Source organism: Capsicum annuum, chromosome 4, assembly GCF_002878395.1.
Source record: "Capsicum annuum cultivar UCD-10X-F1 chromosome 4, UCD10Xv1.1, whole genome shotgun sequence".
Lineage (NCBI taxonomy): Eukaryota > Viridiplantae > Streptophyta > Magnoliopsida > Solanales > Solanaceae > Capsicum > Capsicum annuum.
Window position 1 is genome coordinate 214,326,293 of NC_061114.1, and position 9,918 is coordinate 214,336,210.

A 9,918-nucleotide genomic window follows, 5' to 3' on the forward strand; every position below is an offset into this window, starting at 1 on the left:
AAGTGCTCATATATTTTTAATTCCAAAAATTCAATTTTTAAACATGCCTAGCAGCAGTAATGAATACTATATTAAAAAAAAGATCAAATATGTGAAGAAGGCGGATCAACTGAAAAAAATCAAACTAAAAAGAAAGATTTGTTAAAATTTTTATCTTAATTTTCTTATAAAAATTGAGTTTTAATTTTCTATTAAAGGAAAATAAGAATAATCTACGCTTTGCTCTTCCCAGACGCCACTTTATTGAATTACGTTGTTTATTGTTGTTGTATACTTTAACCCCTACATTTATTCCTATTTTCAGAGTACACGCCTATTTTTGGTTTGCTTTTTCAATTTTCCCCAAAAACTTTCTCTTTCTTCAAACTTGAACAAAAAAATCCCCTAAATTCTCTCGATCTGGTCAGAATCTTCTCTCTTCCAGTCACTTTATTGCACTTTCCTCTCTTCATTTCTCCACCAAATTCGTCTATTTTTTGCACATCTGTTTGTAATTTTTGTTGAATTTTTCTGGGTTAACCCGACCCGAATTGTCTGTGCATGCAAAGTTTGATTTGGAGAAATCTATGAATTTGGAAGAATTAGTGTTTGGATGTGATCTGTTGTGGAAGGATTCGTGTAAATGCTTGTGGGAGGGGATCTAGGGTTTCTATCGAGCTTGGTGGTGGCGGCGTTTGTGGCGGTTTTCGGGCCGGTTTTAGGTTTTGTGGTGAGACGGAAATGGAGGAGGTCGGTGGCGAGAAGGGAGGAGATCAAGAGGCTTTTGGTTTTGGCTTCGGAAGAGGCAGCCAGAGTTGAGCTACAAGCCGCTGAGGAATATGGGTATGCGTACGGGTATAGTTATGGATATGGAAATGATTATCTGAAGGATGATGATAACCACGTGTTTGTTGAAACGCCGGCACCGGCATCACTAGCAGAGCCATCAGTACCTGTATCGGTATCATCAGCAACTACCACTTCAGCATCATCGTATTCGGGTTCTTCACGGCAATTGCAGTACCAATGTGCGGTTTGTTCTTCTCCGACCTCTACTCGGTGCTCCCAATGTAAAGCAGTTCGCTACTGGTATGATATGAAGATTTAGAATCCCACTAGAGCCTTCAAGTTTATATCTTTTTTCTTATCTGTTTATTTTTCGTCGAGTACATGATGGAACTAGTTGGAATTAAGGGATAATCATGTTTGCACACTTTCTTTTGAGTGCCATTTTGCCTATTATTGAAACGGAGCCTGTCTTGTTGTTTATTGATAAACTAGATCATTGATGGACTTGCTGGTATTGGATGTGTTTTTTAGATCAACCATTTATCTAAAGTTGGAACTCGAAGGGTTTTAGATTAAGGCATAGTCATGTTGGTGCACTTTCCTTGGAGAACTTAAATTAGTAATGATTAGATTAGCAACATGGATTGTGAAGATTCATGTATCCAATCCTGCTAGCTTGGGGTTGAGGCACAGGCGTTGTTGTATGTTTGTTGTTGTTTATGCTGAAACTAGATTATTGATGGACTTGATTGTATTGGGTGTGGGTGTGGATTTAAATCAATCATTTATGAAAAGTTGCAACCTTGTCAAAGGGTTTTTCAATTGCTGGTTCTGGTAGTGTTAACAAGAACAAAAGAGACATCTGAACTCAAATATGCAGTATTACAGGCAAAAGTATACGGTTTTTGGGGAAAAATAAGTATACTTCTAATGTTGAATCGGGATCAACTAGCTAGGACAGAATAAAGCATTGGGTCGAACTCTTCTTTGTTGTCAAGGTAATAGCTATGAATAAACATCTGAGTTTCGGGTAAGAGTAGAAGAATGGGTTCTATTATGGGACATCAAATAAAGAACACTTCTTGCAGTTGATGGCATAGTTTCAGTTTTGATAATTGGGCTGCAGTTCTTCTAATGAAAACTTTCTTGTGTAATTCTCTACAATCAAATGGGAACAGCTGAGTTGCTTATGTTATATGGTAACGGGTGACCATTTTGTGACATCTCATAAAATGAGTTGGTGAAAGCTCTTTCTCTGTGACCGACTGCTAGATTTAGACAATACCAAGAGAGTGACCTATTTCTGTTCATTCTGATTCATCTTTATACATAAATGGTTAACTAGTATGAGCGAAACTTAAGGCTGCCAAGAAATAAATTCATTTTCTTTAGGTTAGAGTTGAAAAATATTTGCTATCAGATTTTTGGTTTCCTCTTCACTCTCCTTATTATTAGGTGAATTTCCACAAGGAACTAACATAAGATTGAAGACATCATTTGTGCTATATTCATGCTACATCATGAAATTTATTCTATTGGCAAATAAATATATATTAGTGGAGCAAGGGTTAAGCTAAGCTCATTGCAATTTGGAGTACTACAGTCATTGACAAGTCAATCTACAAGAACGCTGAATTCAATAAGCTGATCTCTAACCACGGTTATCAATAAATAAATAAACAAACAGAAAAACTGATCTCTAAACATAAAAAAGCTGACAGATTTTTTCAAGACTTTTTACTACCTTGATCAGCTTTTGCTACCTTTCAATGGTTTTTTCTTCTAATCTCTTCCATGTGTACAATGGAGTTGGTCCTATTTTATGTCATGTAGGGAAGTGGAGTTACCAGAGGTCATTTATTAAGGCAATTTGAAATTGTAGTGGCTAGCCGTTAGTGCAGTGCCCTTTTCAATGTATTGCTCCAACTTCTTCCAATAATAGTGCTCACTGTAAGTTAGTAATACTTCCCTGTTCAAAATAAGTTAGTAATAAGGGTAGAAATCTAAAGCACCTAATTCATGTTCAGATTCTAACTTCATAAGTGGAAATATATACGCATCCCATTTGAGGTGGATATATGTAATTTTAGTGCCTTTAACATGATTATGAAGTGCTTACAAGAATACAGTTCTGGGATGGGATTAGATAGGACAGACATAATTCAAATTATTTGAGTTATTTAATGGGTTTATACTTTTGAAATTTAAATGTATGGTGAGGTAAATAATGTTGCATTATGGAAGCTTGCCCTACCACGGTTGTCAAAAAAAATAAAAATGTTGAATTATTAATTCAGAAGTGCTTCAAGCATTTGGAACTTTGCAGCTAAATTTGGATGAAGTTGGGATGAAAGTTTTCCTACTAAATCTCGGAGGAGGAGGTATCAGATGTGGATCTCGCTTCTTACCCTTGTGTTTGTTGGAGCATAGACTTTTTGCTTCTCCATGAATGATCATTATGGTCTCAAGATTTCCTTTTCTTTATATATCTGTACTTCTGTCAGTAGTCCTGAGCAACCCCGAGATCTTGTAACATAGGTCCCAAGATTTGAGAAGATTTCCCAATGTTCAGTTTCAAACATTTTAACTTCATATTTGTGTTCTATGCCTTCTGTTTACTTTCCTTATCAAGATTAATGCTATGTTTCTTTAATCATTGGAGAAGTCTTCATGTGGGTTAACCCTGCATTATTTTTCTTCTTGTTGTCCGTTTAGTTGCTTTCTTTTTGGATGGGGGGTTGTGGAGGAAGATATTGTTTTACAGTTGAGGTCTCAATTTTTAGATGATCATCTTTGTTGATGCTAATGACGGTGTTACAGCTTTGCTCTTACTTTAATAGTTTAATGGCTTGGAGAAATAGATTCGTCGAAAGAGTTTATGCTGACATTTCTTGTATTATTAGTACTATATGCTCTGGATACCGCTTGTCTATTACGTGTCTTGTCTCTTTTTTGATAGCTTTCAATTTTAATTTTCTTGAAGCTCTAAAACACTCATATCTACATCTCTAATAGTCCTATATTTTGTACTCTTGTCAGCTCTGGCAAATGTCAAATCCTTCATTGGAGACAAGGTCACAAGGATGAATGTCGTCCAGTTAGCAACTTGGATCACCGCAATGATGTTGAGGTGAAATCCCATCTGAAGACATATAAGCAGGATTCAAATGGAAGTCATCTTAAGAGCACTGAGGTTGAAGGGAGACATTCTTCAGGATCAGCCGATGGTTCCCCAGAAGAAGCTGCACTTTTGAGATCCAAACACACTACTACATCTGATGGAAAGCATGACACAGTTGGACAGAGTCCGACAGAAACAAAAAGCCCCAATTTGAACTCTAGTTTCGTGCCTCATTCATCTTCATGTGAACATTTGGACCTCACTACATCAAGTGGATCTTCTGTTGATCATTCTTCATCTGATTCAAGTGACTCTGATGCTTCCGACTGTCATAGGTCTGGTGTCATTGATAAAGTTAAGATTCAGACTGATCATTCCAAGGTAGACAGATTGAAGCCATCCTACACAGAGCAACCCCAACTGGTACGCACTGCAGATAATAATCACGCCAAGCGTAGCATTCACGGGGACACTGGGTCTAAATATTGGACTTCAACAAGTACAAGTAATGATGACTCCAGTGAATCTTCATTGACAGAGTCTTCTACATCCTCATCTGGTTTCTGGGAAGGATCAGTTCCTTATACTAGATCTAGGATTGGTTCACTTGATAATATTGCAGATTCTACTATCAGAAATGCTTGCGAGATCAAGATTTCAGATTCTCAATCAATTTCATGTCGGCCCGCAGAAATTGCTAGACTTCCGATTTCTGGGGTCGGCGAACAAGGATCCAACTCAAAGAAGGATCTGGAAAATCCAAAGCCAATTATCGTGGAAGTGCTGAAACCAGTCAATCAAGCTGAACCAAGATTTGAAGTTAAAGATGGGACAGAAAGTAGGAGGTCATCAGCTTCACGGTCTGTAAATTCGGATCAGCTTGATGTGCATGACTCTCGTGATAAATGCACGCTGACTTCTAAGGAAGGTAGATACTCCTCATCTAATGCTTCTGCTAATCTTAAGAATCATGATGTGTTAAAAGCTAGTAACTTGCCATCCTCAAGCCCCAACAAATCATATCCTGGCATTGAAGGCCCAGCCAGTCTTTTACAAATTCCAAAAGATAGACAAAAAGAACCTTCTCCTGCCAAAATTTGTGATAATATCGCTTCTAGCAATGGGAGGCATGATATCCAAAATGTGAAGTCAGCAAAGATTGATAACATTCAAGTGGCTAGTTCCTGTTCTGCAGAGCCTAGTGCTCCTTTACCAAATCCAAGGAATGGCTTGAAGTCATCAGTTTTGAAAGTTGTTGACCAGTTCAGGGGTTCAAAGATGACACGGCTCAGTTCTCCAGGGGAGGAGTGTGAGGTCATTGGAAGATATGGTAGCAAGGTATGCATGCAATACTCTAGCTTATTTGTGATTTTCACCTGTAACGCATATATTATTATGGAATTCTGTATTCATCAGATATGTTTCTTTTCAGGGTCTTTTTCCATATGAAAATTTTGTGAAGCTTCATAACTGGAAGAATGAATTGCGACCATTTGGCCTTGTAAATTGTGGTAACAGGTATGTGGCATGAGATTGAGCTGGTTTTACTATGTAATCTGGAAAGCCTTGTTGTTTGGACTAATCGTGCCTCATATGGCTTTCTTATCCACGTGTTTAGAATTAAGGGATGTGGATTTTGTTTCCTTACATACTGATTTCAAGTAGTTATATCACTTGTTGAAGTCTCTGAACATGCATTCCCTTTTAAGAGTAAAAATTTCTTAGGCATTGGTTGTTCAATCTACCCTGAAATTTGGTGATTACTGTGAGGTTCAAGATATAATTTGACTAATTTTAATTTTGTATTTTATTTTTATTTTAAATGATTTTATTTACAAGTAGCATTTTACGTGATGACCGACAGTGTGACGTTCTAGGGCCTCGTCTGTTGAGATAATTATTGCACAAGTTTATGAAATTATTATTCTTTTGATGGAGTTTATGAAATTAATTGGCAGGACAACTTTAGAGATCAAGAAGATTTTTTTTTGTGATTGCAAGAAATGAATTGGTAGTACTTATGTTGCAACCAACAAACAAATTCCCGAGTTGATGAGTCCTCTGTTGTAAATATCTGCTTAGTGCAGGTAGCTTTGGGACTTTCAACTAATAACCCCACATGATGATGTTCTAAAAGAGAGGATGTTGTGGGCCAAAAAATATACCTTTAATTTATGATGTTTTAAGTCCTCTTTAAACACACAGATTGATTGGCTTCAATGAAAAAATTGACTATGTTGCGCAGAGAATCAGTTAATAATTGACTATGTTAGAGGCTCTCGTCATGAGTTGATGGCCGAACATTCAAATTTCTTGCTGTCCTATTTTCCTATCTTCGGTTGCGCAGTTAATGTCTCAACTTGAAGATGGAATTCAAATCTCTTGCTGTTTATTTGCTTATTCCCTTGTCATAGCAATCGTGGAACTTGCTAGGTGGTAGATATTCATCAAAACCTCAAATATAGTATTTATTCATACCTAATTTGTTCTGCAATGTGCTGCAGCTGCTACGCTAATGCCGTCCTTCAGTGCCTGGCATTTACACCACCGCTTACTTCCTATTTTCTTCAAGGGCTTCACTCTAAGACTTGTATGTCCACTTCTGATTGTTAGATTTGTTTTTAAAAAACTCATCATTCACACGGCACTCCAAATCAAATTTAAACTTACTAGTTTTCCCTCTTTTTATATGCTATCAGGTCAAAAGAAAGGGTGGTGCTTCACGTGCGAATTCGAAAGTCTAGTTCTAAAAGCAAAAGATGGGAACTCTCCCCTATCTCCTAGTAGTATAATTTCCCATCTCGAAAGCATCGGGAGCAATCTTGGTAATGGTAGAGAAGAAGATGCTCATGAATTTCTTAGGTATGTTTTCTGTATCTGTGAAGCCTGTTAATATACGAGTATCTTTTGAAGTTCTCTAAGTTAGTTTATGTCTGTTTTTCTAACTCAATAGGTATGTTATCGACACGATGCAATCCATTTGCTTAAAGGAAGCTGGGGTTACTGCACCCGGCTCTTTTGAAGAAGAAACGAGTCTCGTGGGGCTTACATTTGGGGGCTATCTTCGTTCGAAGGTAACTGCTAACTTTTAATCGTTGTTAAATGTAGCTAAATATTTCCTGCGGAACTTCTAATTCTGATTTCTGAAAATTCAACTGGAAGATCGAGTGCATGAGGTGCGGGGGCAAATCTGAGAGGCAAGAGAGAATGATGGATCTTACTGTTGAAATAGATGGGGATATAGGCACCTTGGAGGAAGCTTTAAAACAATTTACTCATACTGAGACTCTAGATGGTGAAAACAAGTACCGCTGTGGCAGGTTAGATCTGATTGTTTATACTTCATTATCTAGAGAAAAAGGATTATACTAATATTATAAGGTCTGCTGTGATTTAGCTTTGACAATTTGCTGAGTAATTGCATTGTACCACATCTTCACTTCTAATATCTCCAGTATGAAATTTCTGTGATGGTAATTTGTTTGGTTATGAGCAGTGTGTTCGACTCTTCTGCATGCTTGCCATTTTCATTGAAATAGGTGTTGAGCACATTTTTTGGACTAAAATTTTGCTCCGTCTTTAAGATGTAAATCGTATGAGAAGGCCAAGAAAAAGTTGAAAGTGCTGGAGGCTCCTAATGTCCTCACTATTGCATTAAAGAGATTTCAGGTACTGTTTTGAATGAAGTGTTGTCTCCTTCAGTTTTTGATATTGATCTAAAGGAAATGTCTCGTCATATCTTCATTTTGTTGCCAATTGCTTATTGTCTGTAGTTTTGCAGTCAGGTAAATTTGGGAAGCTAAACAAGACGATCAAATTCCCAGAGATTCTGAACCTGGCACCATATATGAGTGGGACAAGTGATAAATCACCAGTTTACCAGCTTTATGGAGTTGTGGTTCACCTGGACATAATGAATGCTGCATTTTCTGGTCACTATGTGTGTTATGTGAGGAACTTTCAGAATAAGTGGTATAAAGTTGATGATAGCTCGGTATGTCACCCTAAACTTGTACTTGCAATTCAAATTTTAAAGCTTATGTTTTATGCATCTCCTTTTTATCTTCTTAATTTCTCCCATTCCTTGGATTTTTTTTTTTTCCATTTCTGGACTTGTTGGGTATTGGTAAGCTTACTAGGAATTAGGCATTTGTTGACAAAGTGGTTACCTCTTTTTTTGCTTGGAACTACTAAAAGTGCTTCTGATGTGCGTTAATGAGTTCTATGATGTTGGAGAACCGTGACCCTCCATTTCCCCTCATTTCTGCTTCACGCATTATTGTCACACAGCACGGTCTTTCTGAGGTTTTGATATGGTCTTTGTCATCTTTGTAGGTGAAACCTGTGGAACTTGAAAGAGTCTTGTCGAAGGGAGCGTACATGCTTCTTTATTCAAGGTTAAGTCATAGACAAGTATCCTTCTAGTTGAGGTTTCCATTCTTCTATCTTTACTGGTTGTTGCTGACATTTTCTTTTTCCCTTTTTAAGGTGCTCGCCCCGAGCCCCGAGGATAATGAGGAGTTTGACTATTCCTCGTGATCCAAGGGGATTAAAGCAACTGACTTGTAAATCAAGATCCCATACAAGGAGTCCATGGGACTCTTCTCATGGCGAGTCAACTAATCAAACATGCAACGAATGTTCTTATCCTAGTCATACAAATGTCAGGCCGATCAGGTCAATATTTGAGGATGACTCTTCGAGTGAACAGTCATCTTTCTTCTCTGAGCCTGGTTCTTGCAGCACAGACAGCACTAACAGGGATTCGACGAGCACAGATGACTTAAATATTGATATATTTGGCGAGTCTGGAGTCTCTTGGAATAATCTCTGGAGGAATTCATCTGATTCTGACACATCCTCATCCTCTTCTCCTTCCCCTTTGTACTCAAGGCATTCACCCCTTGCTGATTTGGACCGTTATGCTTCTGCGCATGAAGAGACCTGTAGCAGTTGCAGTGGCGATGCAGAAGCAGCTGGGGACGGTCAAGGTTTTTGGACGGGGTTGCCTGATCGTAATGGTTATGCTGCGGTTTCAGAAACCAGTGGAAGGACACCGCCTCTCTGTCCCAACCCAAATAAGCATTGTAGAAAAGTAGTTAGTAGTCATAATAGTAGTAACATCGACTCGAGTAGATTAGGTCGGGTTAACCCTTGTGACAAGTCGAAATCTCCTGTAACTTGTAGAGATCGATGAGGGAAGAAGGTGCCTTTTGGACATCGGTATTATAAAGTATTTTTGTATTCTAGAGGGAGGGAAATAATGAGTTGGGGAGGCACAGGGGCTTAGGGAGTGGTTGTATGTAATATATATATGTATTGGCTTTTGGCTGTGTTCAAAACCACAAGGGGCCATAATTTTGTCACTCTCTTCCCCTTTAATATAATGTATGTCCATTTCCTGTAATTGGATATCCTATTGGATTAGTTGCACCGTTTGGTCTTTTCTGGGTAGGTGCTTTGAACTTAGGGCTGTCAAGTGGGCTGGGCCGGGTCAATTCGGAACTGGCCTGTTAAAATTAATCGGGTTGTGGGCTGGGCTGGGACAGGTTGGGGTTAAGTGGGCCGGTCCGGTCTGGGCTCACACAGTAAAAATTTTAAGAACAATCTTAACCCGGCCTTCTTAACTCAATTCGGTCAAATCCATCTAAATTCGGTCAAAAATTAAAAAAAATTAACTTTTTTTCAATATACACAATATATACCCACCTATATATATTTTAATTACGTTAACCAATATATATACATTATATTATATAGTATATACTACATTAGAATTTAAAAAATATATACAAATATACACAATTATACATATATACACACCATTCAATATATATGACTATACGTACCACTTTAAATAAAACATATACTACAACATATATATACTACAATATATATAAGTATATATATATAGTTATATACTAATTTATAGAATATATACATATGTATACATTAAATATATACGTCTTTAGATGATATATACACAAATATACGCATCATTCAATATATATGCACTACTTTAAGTAAAA

At 37.5% G+C, this 9,918-nt stretch overlaps 1 protein-coding gene across 1 annotated transcript; it reads left to right on the forward strand.

The window, feature by feature from the left end:
- The first annotated feature begins 299 nt into the window (after window positions 1-299).
- LOC107867361 (ubiquitin carboxyl-terminal hydrolase 17) lies at window positions 300-9,296 on the forward strand. The gene is made up of 11 exons (XM_016713546.2): window positions 300-1,068; window positions 3,808-5,227; window positions 5,322-5,407; window positions 6,394-6,479; window positions 6,589-6,751; window positions 6,843-6,963; window positions 7,052-7,209; window positions 7,474-7,558; window positions 7,671-7,883; window positions 8,225-8,286; window positions 8,378-9,296. The coding sequence occupies exons 1-11, from the start codon at window positions 623-625 to the stop codon at window positions 9,084-9,086; spliced, it is 3,549 nt and encodes a 1,182-aa protein (XP_016569032.2). The 5' UTR covers window positions 300-622; the 3' UTR covers window positions 9,087-9,296.
- The last annotated feature ends 622 nt before the right edge of the window (window positions 9,297-9,918 follow it).